The following is a 19,192-nucleotide window of genomic DNA, read 5'->3' as shown; positions in this document are numbered from 1 at the left end:
GGACCAGGGAAATCCCTTTGCTCCTCATCCGTTCCCTCGACCTACCAATTGGTACCTGGAACAAATTGCTTCTGTTATCTCCCTTGGGTACTCGGCATAAGTGAGTTACATTGAGGCTGAGAGATCACACACACATAATCATTTCTGAAACTAGTTTGGTGGTTTTATTTATTGCAATGATAATAAAACTCTCAGGAATTTACCCCAAAGAAGCGCACACTAGTTCGATTAAAATTGGCCTCTAGGAATGAAACAAGCCTATTGGGCTGTCATGGGGCAGAACAGGTTCTAATCATTTTCTCCATCTGGTAATGTTACAGTCAATATCTGGCAAATGTGTAGTGCTTCTGAGTTTACAGGTATAGGATCTGTTATCCAGAAAGCTCTGAATTATGGGAAGGCCATCTCCGTTTCGAAAATTGCCTTTTTCCCCTGTAATAATAAAACAGTCAACGTGATCCAAACTAAGATATCATTACTCCATACTGAATAGAAAAAACATTTTGTTTAGTTTAATTAATGTTTTAATGATTTTTTAGTAGACTTTGGGTATAGAGATACAAATTATGGAAAGACCTCTTATTTGGAAAGCCCCAGGTCGCAAACATGTTGGATAATGGGTCCCATACCTGTTAGCTGCAGTAACATAGGTGACAACTCTTTATAAAATCAAAACGCAAACACACATTTTTTTTATTCATCCGTAACAATTTTGTACATGAAAGTTTACAATTTCGTTTTCCATGCTTCTACATGATCTGCTGTTTAAAATAAAATAGCTTTAAAGTTCTATGCACTACTGGAGAGCGTTGTTGTGTAATGCACAGTTCATCTACGATGCCCACTGGAGACCCATGTTCTTGAAAACCTCCTAATTCTTGTTTGGAATTATATCAACGGAATTGCAGTGCCACGTTGGGCTGAAGTCTTGAGGAGAGGTCAATAAATAGTTTGAAAGATCACAGACCGGCATCACTGAATAAATCACTTTCGAATTCCTCCTTAGTACCTTGTCCCTTGATTCTGAGGCTCACGAATGATGTTTATATTGAACACACTACAATATTTTACTGCATGCACTCAGATGGCTTCACTTGCCAGAATAACAGCCTTGAAGTGATTATAACTCTTACAATAAGAGCGGTTCACATCAGTTGGATTCTTTCTCACTTTGTGATGGACTGCGTCCCAGAAAGAAATTCAGTTTAACAAAAAGTGCTGTATTGTAGCTTCTGCCAAAAAAACAGATTCCTCCTTCTAGCCAATGTGTTACACACCAGCGAAATCGCACCATATATTGCTAGATTATATTTATGGGTCACCTGTAACCAAATGACGAACGGCTCTTAAATTAGGGATGCACCGAATCCAGGATTCAGCCTTTTTTAGCAGGATTCAGCAGAATCCTCTTGCCTTCCCCAACCTAATCCAAATCCTAATTTGCATATGCAAATTTTGGAATGGAAATCACATAATTTTTTGTCACAAAACAAGGATGTAAATAATGTTTTTTTTTCCACTTTTTCCATTCCCGTTACGAATTTGTATATGAAAATTAGGATTCGGTTTGGTATTTGGCCAAATCTTTCATGAAGATTTTGGGGGTTCGGCCAAATGCCAATTAGTGGATTGAGTGCATCCCTATCTTAAATTAGCGCGTTGAAGGTAGATGAAGGCAAAATGGTTGCCATGTTCCAGCATGAAGTTCTCCAGAGCTGAATGTATGAGGAAATATGTGTGGGGTTACGCCCCAGGTAAATAGCAATCGTTTAGCCAGCTAGAGCTGTCTTGCATGTTATATTAGATACAGTCATTTTTTTGTTTTACCACAAACGTTGTTAGAGTGTGTGCTGGGGAAGTCTGCTTGCTAGTGATAAGTGGCAAGTTCAAGGGGGTGTAACCACATTTTGAACCTTATCTATTTGTGTCTGTTGGGCATACTTGTGCTTTCTCAATTAAGTCCTGTTCACTGTACTTGACTGTTTGTCAGACAGAGATCTATATTCTGTACATTTCACATACAGTTTGAGCAGACATAGCCGCATTTCCGCAGTCTTCTAAAAGTGACACACAGCTCTGTTGCATCAGACTTGCTTTGTTTAGATAGGGCTGGAGAGCCAGAGAATGGCAGCTCCTTTGGTTCGGTTGTACAGAAAGGATAAATAGTCAGGACAAGCTGCTATGACAAATATTATCGTTCCCTTGTATAATACATATGCAGTAAACAGTGAATATATTATGAGAGAAACGTGTTGGTGTGGTTGTTCTACACTAAACAGCTCAATACCAATGAAGTGTTGGGTCTTTAGATTTGCTGGGAATGTGCTTTCCGACAGAAGTCTAAGAGAATGTGACATGTGTGAAATGAATGCAAAGTGATGTATGGGAAAGCTACAACTGAATCTGACTTGCATCAGCTTAATGTTCCCTTCAAGGTCATAAATATAGATTGAGCAAAATCTGATTTCATTCAAGTAGAAGTCTTGCAGTGCGGATATGAAAGCCAATGAAGAAGAACATATCCCACATGTTATGGTTACTGAGAAAGTCCATCCTTAAAGGAGAACTAAAACTTAACTAAAGATGTAGGCGAAGAATGTTGTACAGGTATGGGATCTGTTATCCAGAATGCTTGGGACCTGGAGCTTTCTGGATAAGGGATTGCCATAATTTGGATCTTAATACCTTAAATCTACTAAAAAATCATGTGAACATTAAATAAACCCAATAAGCCGGTTTTGCCTCTAATAAAGATTAACTATTAGTGATGTGCGGGTCGGGTTTTACCCGCCCATCCGAGCCCCACTTCCGAGTTCCTTTTATAGACCCACGCTGACCAGGCCCGTCAATGATGTCACATAAGGGGCGGGGCAAGCAGGCACACGTCTATAAAAGTTGAAGTCGGAAGCCGGCATTGTAAGGTCGCGGGCAGGGAGAGCAGGCAGAAGATCACAACCCGAACCAGTCTACTGTGCGAGGTTGGCCAGAACCTGCCCGACTCGCAGGTAAACCCGTGGGTATCGGCCCGGCCCGCACATCGCTATTAACTATATCTTAGTTTGGATCAAGTACAATGTACTGCTTTATTATTATAGAGAAAAAGTAAAACATTTTTAAAATTTTTTTCGAAGGTGAACAACCCCATTAATAAAACTAAACGACACATTTGGGCAGCATGGTGGCTCAGTGCAGAAACGGATTTGTGGCAAAAGGATAAGGGCCCGGCCCTAGGGTGGGACGTTTTAAAGGAGAACTAAAGCTTAACTAAAGAAGTAGCTAGAAATGTTGTACATTATGTTTTGGGCTTCTGTACCAGCCCAAGGCAACCACAACCCTTTGTGTCTCCAAAGATCCCCCAGTAGCTCCACAGCTCCTTTTCTGCTGATTCACTGCACATGCTCTGTGCTGCTGTCACTTACTGGGCTTAAGGACCAACTCAAAATATACAGTACACATACAAATGTTGTATTATAGGGTTGATTAATAATTAATACATATATTTACTACATGGCAGCACAGAAACAAATGCAACTAGCATTAGAATTTAGCAATCAGTCCTGTAGCATCATCTTATATTACAGGCCAACCTAATTTTCTACTTGATAATTTGACGACCCCTAAGCTTTACTTCTCAACAGCTGCTCAGAGCCCACTGAGTCACAGACACTTTCCAAGATGGTGACTCCCTGTGACAAGTGTGAAGTTCTAGGTATGTAGGAGATCTCTTGAGCGTTCTGTCCCTTGTCAAAGCACATGAAAGTGATTGATTGGGGGGGCGCTGCCCTCAAGAAATCCGGCCCTGTCTCCGGGGTTAGTATTATTGCCTTGCATTATTGGGATCCTTGCAGGGATAGATTTTGCCAGGCAGCATTGGCGAGTTATGAACCTTGCTTAGAACTTCACAGCCCTTCAGATATCTATTTCATGAAATATGTGTTTATAAAAACCTCCATAGTCTTAGCAGGGTCAGTAGAAAGCCAGGACAGCCTGTTTTTTAGCAATCAGATGGAGATTATCAGAGCTGTTAAGCAAAGCTACAATTGTGCCCTTCTAGAGTGGCGTATAGTTAATTGTGTTTAGCTCTACCTAGGGTAACCCATAGCAACAGATCAAAACGTTGCTTTCATCTTACTGCAATTGAACAATTGGCGCTAATTGCCTTTTGCATGCTGTAGGTTACAGCATTGAAGTAAAGTGGGCCCCCGTGGGATCTGTTATCTGGAAACCTGTTTTACAAATTATGGGAAGGTTATCTCCCATCCCCCATTTTAATCTAATAATTTACAATTTTTAAAAGTGATTTCCCTTTTCTCTGTAATAATAAAACAGTACCTTGTACTTGTTCTAAACGAAGATATAATTAGTCCTTGGAGGCAAAACAGTCCTGTTCGGTTTATTTAATGGGATCTGTTATCTGGAAACCCGTTTTACAAATTATGGGAAGGTTATCTCCCATAGACTTCATTTTAATCTAATAATTACAATTTTTAAAAGTGATTTCCTTTTTCTCTGTAGTAATAATAAAACAGTACCTTGTACTTGTTCTAAACGAAGATATAACTAATCTTTGGAGGCAAAACAATCCTGTTGGGTTCATCTAATGTTTAAAGGAAGGTGAATAACCCCTTTAAATATTTCCATGAAAAAGCACTATGTTCCCTATAAGCAAGGCATACGTGGCAATATATGCCCAAGGGAATCGAGGTTGTACCGGAGCTATAGGTTTACAGCTGCCCCTGGATTTGCTCAAGATTAACCCCTGGAGTGAAAACAAACATTTTATACAGTATTTGTATTATATTTCCACTTCATTTGTCGTTACCTTGCAAATTGATTGTTAACCAGAAAATGTAGAAAATAAGAAAATGTGACATTTTTATTTGTATCGTTTTAACGTAATCTGATTTAAATAGTGCGTGTGTATTTAATGGCTGTAGATCAGAATGAAAATCGAATATATACATAATTCTAGCAGTCACTGAGCTGCCCATAAGACTTACTGCTTTCGTCTGTGTATGGAATTTGACGTGCCATTCATTATAATATAATATACACATTGTGTGCTGTGCATGTGTGGGCGTATGCAGCTTGGTAACCAGGATCCCTGCAGACCTGGAGTCCATGGTGTAATACAGGGGATTCGATGATTGTCAGTGCCCCACGGCAGCATCTACTGTAAAGCAATTATATCAATAAATGGGAAATTGTAGATGTACGTGGAGTTAAAGAAAAATCAGTCTTGTGAATAACTATTTAAGAACCTGAAACGAGGTATAAAAGGAAATCCATTTGGTTCATTAGAAATCTACTAGAGCTTCCCAGGGTGTTGTGGGGCCCAGACCAGGGACCTGAGTCAGATATAGGGTCAATATTTACTTATTGCGTTAGATTTCCCTAAGGGGCAGTTAGTACAAGACCTGGGCTCCATGCTTCTCTTAAAATACAAAGGCCTAGTAGCAGGGTAGCTGATATTGTATTGATTGCATGTATCTGCTGTGGGGTAAGGAGGACACAGAGGGGTGCAGAATGCCTGTGATCCTCATTACCGGCATGGATTCGGTCTACTGCAATTCTTGGATATTCTGCAGAAGGATTTCCTCATAATTTGAAGCATCCTAAATCCCCAATAACAAACGGAAACATGAAGAAAGGAAAAGTATACTATTGATTTTTCCATCAAAATGGAATTGCAGTGGATCAGTTAACAATTACAAGGCATTGCCATATTATTACAGAGGAACAGGGAGTCATACAAGAAGGAAGCTTTGTTTGTCTAACGGATACTCCACGGGGACTGAGACTCCGTGTTCATAGTATGTCTGCTCCACAAAATAGTATATGATGCTGTAATAGTGCTTTGTGTAACTGTGAGATGCAGGGTTATATGTTTGGGTACTTAGGACAAGCCGGGAGCTATTGCCTAGATACTGTTTAATGTTCATTGGATGTTTCCTAGAGGCACAGAACTATATGTCTCCCGATGCTCAGGAGCAGGTCCCTACCTTCCCAGGTGATTAATCACTCTTCTTTTTTCTCTTCCAGGTGCACCAGAGACACCCTGCATGGCTGAGCCAAAGAGTAGTGTTTTGCAGTACAGTATCGCCCTCTGATGGTGAGTAGTTGCACTACTGAGATTATTACAGTGTAAGAATGAAGACACAGAGCTACTAGTAGCCGCTACATTGTTGTGGCAACACAATGCCAAAGAAATACCCTGGCATAGACAATACAGAGAATTGCCTCTGCTAAAACACACGTAGTCCCTTCGTAATGTCTATTATCACTATTGTCTATTTTGTAGCCGTGACAAATAACTGCTACTAGTAGCTCTGAGTGTCTTCTCCCTAAATCCTAATAAGTTGGAACACTCATTTATGATTTTATTTCATAGCACAGAAAGGTCCAGTTTACAATAATCGGCAAGTGCTATTGTTTGCGTTTTTTCCTTCCCACGATTATGTAACAGAGCTAAACTAATCTCATACATTGTTACCACTGACCTGTTTATGAATTGTTACAATTTGTATGCCCTAATATTAGATCAGCAGCAAGAATAGGCTGAAATTCTTTTGGCAGTTTGAGGTGACAGTAATTAATAGTTATTATGAAATGGTCTTCTTCTCAGAGAGGTAATTAAACCAATGAAAGACATGTTGTCTTTCTAAGCTTGATCAGTTAATCTTACCAACAATACCTTAGAGTAGTGATGTCCAAATTAGTGCATGTATCTGACTAGTTAGTTACTGTACCACACAGAGGAGCCACTGCCTGCACTTACTAACAGCCATTGCCCTTCAGTTTAGGGTTACCACCTTTTGGCTCAATGAAGTCCTGGTAGGGGATGGGGAGGTGATATCACAGGGGCAGTTTGGTGATGTCACAAGAGGAACAGATGATGTCAGAAGGTGGGGGCCATAGCATCAGAGGGGTTGTGATGTGTCAATTGGCTGATTGTCACATCAATCAGCAACAATCCTTTCCTAATTTGTAAAACTGAGCAGGAAGTTTTTCATCCGGACAACCCTTCCAAAAACCAGGCGGTACGGGCAACCCTACTCCAGTTGGACAACCCTATCCTCAAGTACCATGTAAAAGAAAATCATTGCATTTTCATTACCATTCATTCATTCGAAATGCTGACCTCCTCTCTAATGCAGGTATGGGATCTGTTATCTGGAAACCCGTTATTTAGATAGCTTCAAATTACGGAAAAGCCATCTCCCATTGTCCATTTTAAGCAAATTTTTTTTTAAATGATGTTAATTTTTCTCTTTAATAATAAAACTGTACAGTGTACTTGATCCCAACTAAAATATAATTATTATATTATATAAAATATTATATTATAATTTTTAGTAGTCATAAGGATTGGATATCCAGATTACAGAAGAATCCCTTATTTGTAGGGATGCACCGAATCCAGGATTCGGTTCGGGATTCTACCTTTTTCTGCAGGATTCAGATTCGGCCGAACCGAATCAGAATTCTAATTTGTATATGCAAATTAGGGGTTGGGAGGGTAATCGTGTGACTTTTTTGTCAAAAAACAAGGAAATAAAAAGTGTTTTACCCTTTCCACCCCTAATTTGCATATGCAATTCGATTTGGTTCGGTATTCAGCCGAATCCTTAACGAAGGATTCTGGGGTTCGGCTGAGTCCAAAATAGTGGATTCGGTACATCCCTACTTATTTAGAAAACCCCAGGTCCCAAGCAGACTGAATAACAGGTCCCATATACCATACAGGGAAGTACAGGACACTATTTTGTTTCTTGGTTCTGGTTATTTAAATTACCAGTTGTTGTTTTTATAAATTATGCTTGCTAGCAATTAGATAGAGCACCCTGATTTTTTCATTGTTTTTGCCCATTGAAATAAATAAACTACCTTTGTATTTCCTGAAATCTTTGTTTCTGGCTTTTCTTGTATTCCACTAGACGTGACTGTGGTTTACCAAAATGGGTTACCTGTGATCTCTGTTAGTCTTCCCTCACGACACGAGAGATGTCGATTCACCTTGAAGCCCATCTCCGATTCAGTTGGAGTGTTCCTGCAACAGCTTCAGCAAGAGGACCGAGGCATAGACAGAGTTGCAATCTACTCTACAGGTACGGAGCCATGGTCGCTAATTTCCAGAGCAAATGGGCTTCATGCCCACAGGATGTTTTGTTTATTTTGATACGTAATCCAGTATGTGAATTAGTGGCTGTTGCTATTCGCCTGTGCTGTACCTACTGTTTAGAATAATTGAGTACTTGTTATACCCAAAAGATAAGAGATAACTGCTGTAACTTTATAGTGAGGCTCAGGTAGCAGAGTAAGTGGAGTAGATTTGCAATCCTAGTGCAGATGTACCTGGGGACTAATGTAGCACCCTTCCAGTGCTGGTATTGCTGTGTGTGTTTGCATAAAGACTACTATAGTTTATATAAACAAGCAGCTGTGTAGCCATGGGGGCAGCCAATCTGTTACTATTTAGAATAATGCAGACGGTTATATTCTGAGACAATCTGGTTGCAGGGGCAATTTAGCATGGCAACTAAGCAGTGGTTTAAATGAGAAACTGAAAACTAAATAGGAGAGGAAGTGATAGGAAGTTGACTTACTTTTTTCCCTTAAAGGGCATGTAAAGGCAAAATAATAAAATCCCCTTTTTACTTTCTTTAGTGAAAAAGAAACCTATCTCCAATATACTTTAGTTAAAAAATGTGTACCGTTTTTATAAGAAACCTGACTGTATGCAGAGAAATTCTTCCTTCATTTACTGCTGTGGATAGAAATTGTCAGACAGTCCCTAACTGCTCTGCAGGGGGAGCCCCACCTTACTTCCCAGCCATGCAGAACTCAAACAGCTTTGTTTGTTTCCCTGTAGAGCAGTCAGCGACTGTGTAGAGATTTCTATTGGATTTTATTTTTGCCTTTACATCCCCTTTACTGTTTCCAACTCCAGCTGCAGGGACAAAGATCATGGAGCTAGAGATGCACCGAATCCAGGATTCGGTTCGGGATTCGGCCAAGATTCAACCTTTTTCAGCAGGATTCAGAAGCAGCTGAATCCTTGTGCCTGGCCGAACCGAATCCGAATCCTAATTTGCATATGCAAATTGTGGGGAGTGCGGGATTTCATGTGACTTTTTGTTACAAAACAAGGAAGTAAACCAAGCTTTTCCACTTTTTCCTTTCCCAATTTGCATATGCAAATTAGGATTCGGTTCAATATTCAAGATGGATTTGGGGATTCGGCCAATCCAAAATGTGGATGCGGTGCATCCCTAATTTAAACAGATAAACTGGGATTCTATTTGGAGGATTATTTTGCTGCAGCCACTGCTGATAACAGTACTGCTCTAATGTATGTGTCGACTAGTTCTTTGCTTTGCACCTCAAAGGTGAACCACCTTTTGGTATATCATAGAATGTCCAATTCCTAACAACTTTGTGATTGGTCTTTATTATTTATATTGTTTTTGAGTTATTTGCCTTGCTTTTTTGCTTCTTTGTTTTTAAATGGGGCCAGTGACTCTCATTTGAAAGATGGAAATGCTCTGTAAGGCAATGTATTATTACTGCTACTTTGTATAACTTATCTTACTGTTCAGGCCTCTCCTATTCATATTTCAGTCTCTTATTCAAATCAGATCATTGTTGCTGGGGTAATGTGAACCCTAGCAACCAGATTACAGAAATTGCAAACTAGAGAGCTGCTGAATAAAAAGCTTAATAACTCAGAACAAATAATAAATAAATTGCAAATTGTCTCAGAACATCACTGTCTACATCAGGAGTGTCCATACTTTACTAATGTGGGGTCTACTTTTAGTGATGTTGTCCCATTATGATCTACATCCATAATATCACTGTTAGCATTCTGTTCCATGGAAAATATTACTTCAATATTATATTGATTTACAAGAGAATTTATATTACTATATTTAAAAAAACTATTTTTTATGTGACCTTAAGAGAATAAATATCTGAATGAAAAGAATAAAACAGGAGGGTGATTTAGACAAGCTGTTTGTTGACAGTGTCTTGAGATCACCAGCTAAAGGTCTACTGGTAGATCTCAATCCGATGGACACCCTCGTCTACATCATACTAAAATTTAATTTAAAGGTGAATAACCTTTAAAATCAATAAAAATGTACCTTTTCAAAAAAAATATTAAAATGTAACAATAACAATTTCATTAAAGCATGTAATTGTGCTTTGGCTGCTGGGGTCAGTAACCCCATTTAAAAGCTGAAAAAAGGAAGAAGAGAGGCCAAAAACTGTGGGGGAAAAAATAGGACCAATTGTAAAGTTGCTAAGAATTCTATAACATACTAAAACTACCCCGTTAAGACAGCCATTCACTGGCCAATTTTGTTCTCTCTCTGATTGTTTGAACCATGGGCTAAATAGACAGAGAGCCTATGATGGGTAACTTACGGTATTGTCAAATTTCTATTATTTCGTTTGAATGCTTTGCACAAAGCTGCAGTTTCTCTTCAAATATGCTGATGTACAGTGTGCTGGCCCACGTGTTGCATCAGCAGATGGAGTTTTCAAACCTGTCCAATCCATAAACCTGACAGATATCCATCATAATGCACATGGTTATCAGTCAAGAGCTTTATTTCATCCAATTTGTTTCTCTGTGTGTATGGATACCTTTACATATACTTAGAGCATTCTGCTTTTATACAGTGTGTTGTTTTTTGGGTTTTTCTTTTGATCCCAGAGTTACATGGAATAGATGGATTGGAGTTAAATAGAACAGATATTTTTTGTTTCTGGTTTCTTGTTTGTGTTTAACAATTTGTTTATATAATTCTTTTGCAGATGGAACACGTGTGGCCTCTTCCACAGGGATTGAAATTCTCCTTTTAGATGATTTCAAGTTGTCCATTAATGATAAAACTTATCATGTACAGCCACCAAAAAGAGGTAAATGCTTTTTACAGCTTTGCAAAATATTTGAATCCTGGACTATGATTCCCATAAATGTGGCAAGTGCATGTGCAATTTTTGAGCTCCATGCTAATTCTACGCCTCCCCATTGGAACATCTCTACAGCTGTGCAAACAATATCCCTGTGTACGGCAAGATGTGCATTGCAACCTGGAGGACCAGAATAGCTGGAGTGCAAAGTTTTATTCTAGTAATATTTCATGTTCTAGTATAAATCGATGTGGAGTACGGCGCAGAACTGCGAGCGAGCTTCATAATCCAGGATAGCTTCATAGATGTATTTAAAAGCAAACTACAGAGGAGGAATATTAAATGCTGTATTTTACTGCTAACATTTATTCACAGAGCATGGGGAAAGACATTTTCAAAATGAATCAGTTAATAGTGCTGCTCCAGATGAATTCTGCTCTGAAATCCATTTTTCAAAAGAGCAAACAGATTTTGTTATATTCAATTTTGAAATCTGACATGGGGCTAGACATTTTGTCAATTTCCCAGCTGCCCCCAGTCATGTGACTTGTGCTCTGATAAACTTCAATCACTCTTTACTTCTGTATTGCAAGTTGGAGTGATATCTCCGACTCCCTTCCCCCCACCCACCCCCCAGCAGCCTAACAACAGAACAATGGGAAGGTAACGAGATAGCAGCTCCCTAACACAAGATAACAGCTGCCTGGTAGATCTAAGAACTACACTCAATAGTAAAAACTAAGTGCCACTGAGACTGATTCATTTACATTAAGTAGGAGAAATAACAGCCTGCCAGAAAGTAGTTCCATCCTAAAGTGCAGGCACAAGTCACATGACCAGGGGCAGCTGGGAAATTGACAATATGTCTAGCCCCATGTCAGATTTCAAAATTGAATATATAAAATTCTGTTTGCTCTTTTGAGAAATGAATTCAGTGCAGAATTCTGCTGGAGCAGCACAACTGATGCGTTTTGGAAAAAACATGTTTTTCCATGGCAGTATCCCTTTAATAGTGTTTTTCAAAAGATATAGAACATTAAAATAAACTCTCATAAGCTTTATAAGAATAATTAATTTAGTAATAAATTTCTGAAATATGTTGTGGCACAGAAAGGATAATGTTAAACAACTGAGAAATACATAGTACAGGTATGGGATATGCTGTTCAGAATGCTCAGGATTTTGGGATTTTTGGATAACTGATGTTTCTGTAATTTGGATCACCATATCTTAAGTCTTCTAAAAAATCATTTAAACATTACATAAACCCAATAGGGATGTTTTGCCTCTTGTAAGGATTGATTATATCTTAGTTTGGATCAAGTACAAGCTACTGTATTTTATTATTACAGAGAAAAAAGAAAATTATTTTTAAAAATGTGGATTATTGGTATAAAATAGAGTCTATGGGAGGCAGCCTTTCCATAGTTCTTTGCTTTATGGATAACGGGTGCCTGGATAACGGGTGCCCATACCTGTATGATAAAAATATCTGTAATAAGATTTATAAAAAAGCTCACAGGGGGGCAAATGTAAGAAGTGATTCCTGTTGGGAAACTCTTGCTTGTTGTGCCAGATCGCAGGAGTTCCTTGGGACAGATGTGAAGACTTGCTGTGTATCTACCATCAGGAATGTAGACTTTGATGTGAATGATGGTGGCTCGTTCTACCACCAGGGTTTATGATCCAAACATTCATCTGTTTGTAGACATAAAAGAGGATTATCCATAACTGTATTTTCATTATGCTTAGAACTCTTAAGCCATGAAGATGCAACGTCAATGAGCGACCTAAAAATACTAGTTCAGCACCTGTACAGCACGTTGCATATTGAGGAACATCAACTCAACAAGGAACAGGAGCTGAACGGGCGGCTTGAGGATCTCCGAGGACAGCTAGAACCTCTTGAGAAAGTATGTACATGTTTTTTACAACCATACCTTTTAGATCAGGGGTCCCCAACCTTTTTTACCCATGAGCCATATTCAAATGTAAACAGAGTTGGGGAGCAACACAATCATAAAACATGTTCCCTAGCGGGGGAACAAAATATGGGTTTGGCTATGATTTGCTTTGGCTGTGATTGGCTATTTCTTAGACCCTATGTGAACTGGCAGCCTATAGGATACTCTGTTTGGCAGTATATCTTGGTTTTTTATGCAACCAAAACTTACCTCCAAGCCAGGAATTCATAAAAAAAGCACCTGCTTTGAAGCCTCTGGGAGCAACATGTTGTTCTGCAGCTACTGGTTGGGGATCACTGTTCTAGTTGTTATGTGCCACTTGGTATCGCTAAGCATTGATGTGTAGCAAAGTCATTTTTATCTGGGTCTCTTTTTTTTCCAGCTGCGTCAGGAGATAGACCGACGAGCAGAAAAGCGAACCACGTGGGTTATGTGGGGTGGATTAGCATACATGGCTACACAGTTTGGTATTCTCGCACGCCTGACATGGTGGGAATACTCCTGGGATATTATGGAGCCTGTCACATACTTTATTACTTATGGAAGCGCCATGGCAATGTATGCCTACTTTGTACTAACGCGCCAGGTAAGACCAAGACAAAGAAATAAATGACTCCTGAGACACATCTGAGCACATCTGAAGGGTTACGATGTTCACTCTTGCAAGCCATAGCAAATATTTGTGCATATATATTTTTTACACTATTTAGTACATAATGGTTTCAATTTCATTTAGCCTTTGTATTTTTTTATCTGACTAACTCAACTGAAACATTGGTTAGAAAAAAATGCCCTTCACTGGCATCAGCTAGTGCTTTGTTAATCCTAGCCAACCAATCTTTTTTGTGTCGTATTTCCCATAGGGGCCGGAATTACTCTATATACATTTTTACTGCATGATAGGTAGAGAATGGGTAGACTACCTCCCTATGGTTTGGTGCATTCTATAGATACAAAGGCATCAATGATAAAGCCTTCCATTTTGTTGGAGTCACAACCAAAGAGGGGTATATTACCCATGCATATTGTTCTCTGAAACTTGAGAATTTTTTACAGGCACCTCAGTGAGTTCACAGCAGCTCATGGTTCATAGCTTCTTCCTGTGGGACCATCATGTGGCCATGAAAATGTTCAAAAAAAAAAACTAATACTAAATATTATGCTTCTAATATGTTGCTACCATTTATTTGTAAGTCTTCCTTTAAGTCCTCCAGTACAGAGAAGATGCTGCAGTGCTTGAAATGGAAGATCCGACTTGGCTAAAGTGCCTTTGCCTGTAATCCTTTCTGATATTGCTTTATTAATATCACTGCCTGGCCTGGGGGTTGTGTTGTTCTCTTTGTAATCATCTGCTTTAAAATGTTTGGCCTCATTCTCCTTCCCACAGTTAGAGACTTCCTTTCTCCTTGCAGGAATATATCTATCCAGATGCCAGAGACAGACAGTACTTACAATTTTTCCATAAAGGAGCCAAAAAGACGAGATTTGATTTAGAAGAGTACAATCGACTCAAGAATGCAATTGCTCAGGTATGGGATTGCCGGTACCCAAGCCTGGCTCTTTTCAGGCACTACATACAACCTTTATAAAATTGCTGTCAGGCCTTTATTAGCAATCCTTGAGGACCCATAGTTACTCTCAGTTTGTGTGACCACCGATGTTTTGCTAAACATAGACACAGCCCTGCCGGTGCTTGGAGCCTATTAAACCATGTATAGGCTGGTTCCAAAACAATGTCCTGTTCAGAGTGGCCTCTATAGAAGCAACTGGATTTCTAATTGTATTTTTCACTTTCCCATTTCTTGTAGGCCGAGTTAGACCTCAAGAGACTGCGTGACCCTTTGCAAATGCAACTCCCCATCCAACAAATTGATGCTAAAGATTGATCTTCATCATATCTCTAAATCCCCAGCCAAACCTGTGGATATCAATTGCCTTTGAATTAAAATCATTACAGGTGGTAGCTGGGACATGGTATTGGGATGAGCATTTTCTTTTTCTTTTCCTTTTTTTTTTTTTTTTTTTTTACTTTATAGTAAATGTTATACAAATGGAGAAGAAGGTGACAAGGGAAATTAATCCGCATAAGAGGCCTTGACAATGCCTCTCCGAAAGGGCTGCGGCAAATTGTCTTACTCAAACTGTAGCTATCTTTTTATTTGTCTGTGGATGAAAATGCATTACTGAATATATGGGTGAGGGGTTTGAACAAATTACAATGTTTTATTTAATTTTGCTTTTCCGTTTTACTTTTGAGTTCCATGTTTTTATTTGGTAAGGTTAAGACCGTGGCAGAGTGCCTGTAATCACATCCGAATTTTAGGACTGCCAAGCCAGTGAGGGCACAGCAGTAACATACAGTAGTGCACAATGAATGGCGTTGGAAGATGCTGGACCAGAAGTAACCGCAACATTACAATAACCTCTGCTCTATAGAGGTGTTTGTGGCAGAGGCGCTGTTATGCCTTTTTGTTCTTTAAACTCCAAGTTCATGCACATGCCTTTTCCATGCAACACCATCCAATTTTAACTCAAGTCAACACAGTGAAAACTTTCTGCTATGCATATTAAGGAAACGCACGTGATTTTCTAGTGATCACATTCTAAGTGTCCCTCCCATTGCCCTGGTTGACTAACCCAGTGGCAGAATGCATGATAGGTTTGTGTACGTTCTTTTGGGAGGAAGCTGTTCCACTATCCTGAGTAGGTGGATCAGTTGGGTAGCGATTCAAAGTTGCATGAATGTATAAAGGAGCATCACCAATTCTAAAGCGATAACCAGTAAATGTCTTTATGGTCTAGCTCTTTCCACTGGTCCCTCATGAGCTATTTCCTTCAGAAATCTGTCTCTTGGGATTTCCAGACGTCTAGATTTGTCCATGTACTCTCCTGCCTCCTGAAGGTTAGTGTGGCAAGAACTGAGCTGTCACCTCTGTCTTTGTTCCAAAGATTTTAGGGGGGATACATTTTCTTTATTTTTGTATTGTTCCTTTGGAATACGCTGCTCTTCCACAGACTTTCAATATCGAAATGGTGCAGTCTCTCTTTCCAGCCCAAATATGGCTGGACATTTTGGGGAGGGTTGGCATGATGGGTACTGAGGGAGGTTGGGGGCTAAATGTTAACTTTACAGAGACACTTTTTTTAAAGCACTCCCCACTGTGAAAGGCTCCTACTTCAGGAATAGAATCGCAGAACTAAAGAAGTGAAGCCAGATGACTGGTGCCTTGCAAATATTGTAATGGAGACCTTATTGAAGACTCCATGTTGGCTTTACTAGGCCATAGGTGACACAAGCATTTGCAGCCTGATATCTGCTGAAAATCCAGCTCTCCTTGCTGATGGAATGAATGTTTTCTATATTTTTTTTTAATATCCATCTTTCTTTGTCTGTCATATATATCCACATAGTTATGAGGTGAACTCCTAAGAGTAAATGTCAGATTATGGCAACTAGATTTTGGTGTATCTCACTGCATTTAATCCCTATGCTGTACTTTGGAGTAATCAGTTCAGACAATCATGTTCATCAAGTGGTCCCCCTTAATTGCAGAGACACCAACTCAGCATTGTCAGTCTCCCAATGTGACAATAGAAATATTCAGACCGGATGACGTGGGTCTCTTTAAACACTAAAGAAATTGGATTTTGTTTTGAACATTTGCATTCAGTTTACTCTGAATGAGCTGGGAATGTATGCACTTTGCTAGCACCTTCAGCAAGAAAGTTCATTTTTTGTTCTGCAAAAAGGTCTCAAAGAAGCGTAGTAAAGATGTCCTAGTATTCAATAGGGTTGGTGTGTGTATGTGCGGGGAGGTTTGGAGCATGGAGGAATGTCCTATCAATAAGCAAATTATTAAAGATGTCTAAAATCCTGTATCATTTATGAAATATGTATAAAAGAAAAAAATGTAATTCTGCAACAATAAACACACAATTTTTGGAAGCCTGAAGTGTATGTTTGTGTTATTATAATAGATATGGCTGTATGACTCTTTGTAAATCCTCAGGGACATTTGCCAAAGTACTGAGCTCATAGGCACCTCCTTGCAGCATTTGTCTTTTCCTTCCATTGTATAAAGTGCCGAACGCTGACAGAATAAGGATCTATAGCAAAGATTTGTTCTGGTGTTAAGCTGCAACGGTTTTAGCTACTCTGGGGCCTAGGGTTTTGTTGGCCTGGCTTCACAATAACAAAGCTGTGAACATGTTTTTCATATTTAGAACCAAGAATAGAAAGAGTGTGCTTAGGGGCACATTTATAAAGATGTATAAGAGCAGCACTTGAATACACAAAACGTGGCAACTGATAAAATGTTGCGCAATGTATAAAAGCATGGTACAGGTATGGGATTTGTTATCCGGAAACCCGTTATGCAGAAAGCTCCAAATTATGGTCAGGCCAACTCCAATAGACTCTATTTTATCCAAACAATTACAAACAAAATTTTTAAAAATGATTTCCTTTTTTTCAGTACCTTGTACTTGATCCAAACTAAGATATAATTAATCCTTATTGAAAGCAAAACCAGCCTATTGGGCTTATTTAATATTTACGTAATCTTCTAGTAGACTTAAAGAAGAATTCAACCATTTATCAAAAAAAAAAACCCTACCCAAAAGTACCCCCTGCAGTATCTCCATTTGGAAACAAGATGTTTGCCAATGAGGTTTCCATTATGGAGATGTTCTGTGAGCCTTATGATCCAAGCATAGAAGCAGGAAAATTATATTTAACAAAATTGCTGGCCATTTTTTCATGCATGTTTCACATGCATTGTCTGTGTTGCCCGCCTTCCAGAATTATTTCAATCTTGCAAATTGGAGTTCTTTGTCCATTTGTAACTCCATTTCTATATTCTCCTAACTTGCCTCTGTATAATGTTAAATGCCTGATTATCCATTATAGGTTAAGACTACATGGACGTTTTCACCGTGATCTGACGAGCTGCGACCAAACGCCTGCAACAAGTTGCATGCGACAGTTGCAGCGTTGATCTGCGACAAAAACGTCCATGTAATCCTACCCATATACATCCAACATGCTATAGCACTGTGTAGAAAGTATTCCAAATTCAAACCCAGCCCTGTCCAAATGGAGTGTGAAGGCCTTACTGTACACAAGCAACCCCAATAGTCTGCTTCATCAGGAGCCAGTTAAACAGTCTACATGTTTGTAGAGTGTGGGCGGAAGCTAGAACCACCAGAAGAAACACACAGAGACACTGATAGAACATACACACTCCTTATGGTGTCCTGGTCAGCATGAAACCCCATCTCCAGCCTTGTTGTCTATAGGTTTAGTGGTAGGCCAGCTCAACCCTGCCCTATCTACATGGGAGTTGTAACATTTGTTTGCACAAGTTGGATTATATCCATAACTGTGCATTGACAGGAAAGTTTCAGATTATGCCTCTCTAATGTACAATGATTAGAAATAGACAGAATTGCGTATCACTGATATTAAAATGGTAAGTCCCATTTCTGTAACTGAGTGGGTCAGTTTCAGTCCTTGTTTGAGTCTGTATACGTACTGGTATTGGTGGAGTTTAATATGATCTGACAAACATACAAACATACAATTTATTCTGGATCCTTAGCTTTATAGAGACTGAACTGGACCAAAGACATAAGATTATTCCACTCGATTAGCGGTATTGTGTGCAATTACGTTGCCATACGGTTCAATAAAATTACCTTTATAATCCTTAGTGCATGCATCAACTATATGCTATGCTATTTATGAGAACATACTTGTTCCTGTCTGGAGGGATATGATATATACTTTGGCATAATATGTACAATGCTTGGGAAATGCTCTACTTTCAGCTGATGCAACAAGACTTTGCAGGTTTTACTCCAAGACTACAGAAAACAATGTAAAGGGTTTACTAGCTATATTCTTATATAATTTTCCTTATAATGTAGCATCTCTAGCGGTCAGGAATAGATGGGGCTGTTCCTTTGTGATCTATAGATTATCAGATTTACATCCACAAAATGGGTATATATCAGTAGGTGCTTATACTGTAGTTGTACATGCAAGTACGGCTATGGGACCTGTTATGCAGAATGCTTGGGACCTGGGGTTTTCTGGATAACAGATCTTTCTGTAATTTGGATCTTCATACCTTAAGTCTATTATCATGTAAAATTAAATAAACTCAAAAGGCTGGCTTTGCTTTCAAAAACACTCATATCTTAGATGGGAGCAAGTACAAGGAACTATTTTATTATTACAGGGAAAAAAAGGAAATCATTTTATTGGATAAAATGGAGTCTATGGGAGACGGCCTTTCCATCTC

General features: G+C 39.1%; 1 protein-coding gene across 1 annotated transcript in view; it reads left to right on the top strand.

The window, feature by feature from the left end:
- The window catches only part of mcu.L (mitochondrial calcium uniporter L homeolog), a 71,975-nt gene extending 55,142 nt beyond the window's left edge, over window positions 1–16,833 (top strand). Inside the window, exons 2-8 of the mRNA XM_018225389.2 lie at window positions 6,043–6,112; window positions 7,938–8,108; window positions 10,825–10,929; window positions 12,676–12,836; window positions 13,270–13,473; window positions 14,300–14,416; window positions 14,696–16,833. Coding sequence (XP_018080878.1) covers window positions 6,043–6,112; window positions 7,938–8,108; window positions 10,825–10,929; window positions 12,676–12,836; window positions 13,270–13,473; window positions 14,300–14,416; window positions 14,696–14,773 — 906 coding nt within the window. The 3' untranslated portion in view covers window positions 14,774–16,833. The remainder of the gene's footprint in view (window positions 1–6,042; window positions 6,113–7,937; window positions 8,109–10,824; window positions 10,930–12,675; window positions 12,837–13,269; window positions 13,474–14,299; window positions 14,417–14,695) is intronic.
- Window positions 16,834–19,192: the final 2,359 nt, after the last annotated feature.

Source organism: Xenopus laevis, chromosome 7L (assembly GCF_017654675.1).
Source record: "Xenopus laevis strain J_2021 chromosome 7L, Xenopus_laevis_v10.1, whole genome shotgun sequence".
Taxonomy (NCBI): Eukaryota; Metazoa; Chordata; class Amphibia; order Anura; family Pipidae; genus Xenopus; species Xenopus laevis.
This window is presented reverse-complemented; position numbering and strand designations above follow the sequence as displayed.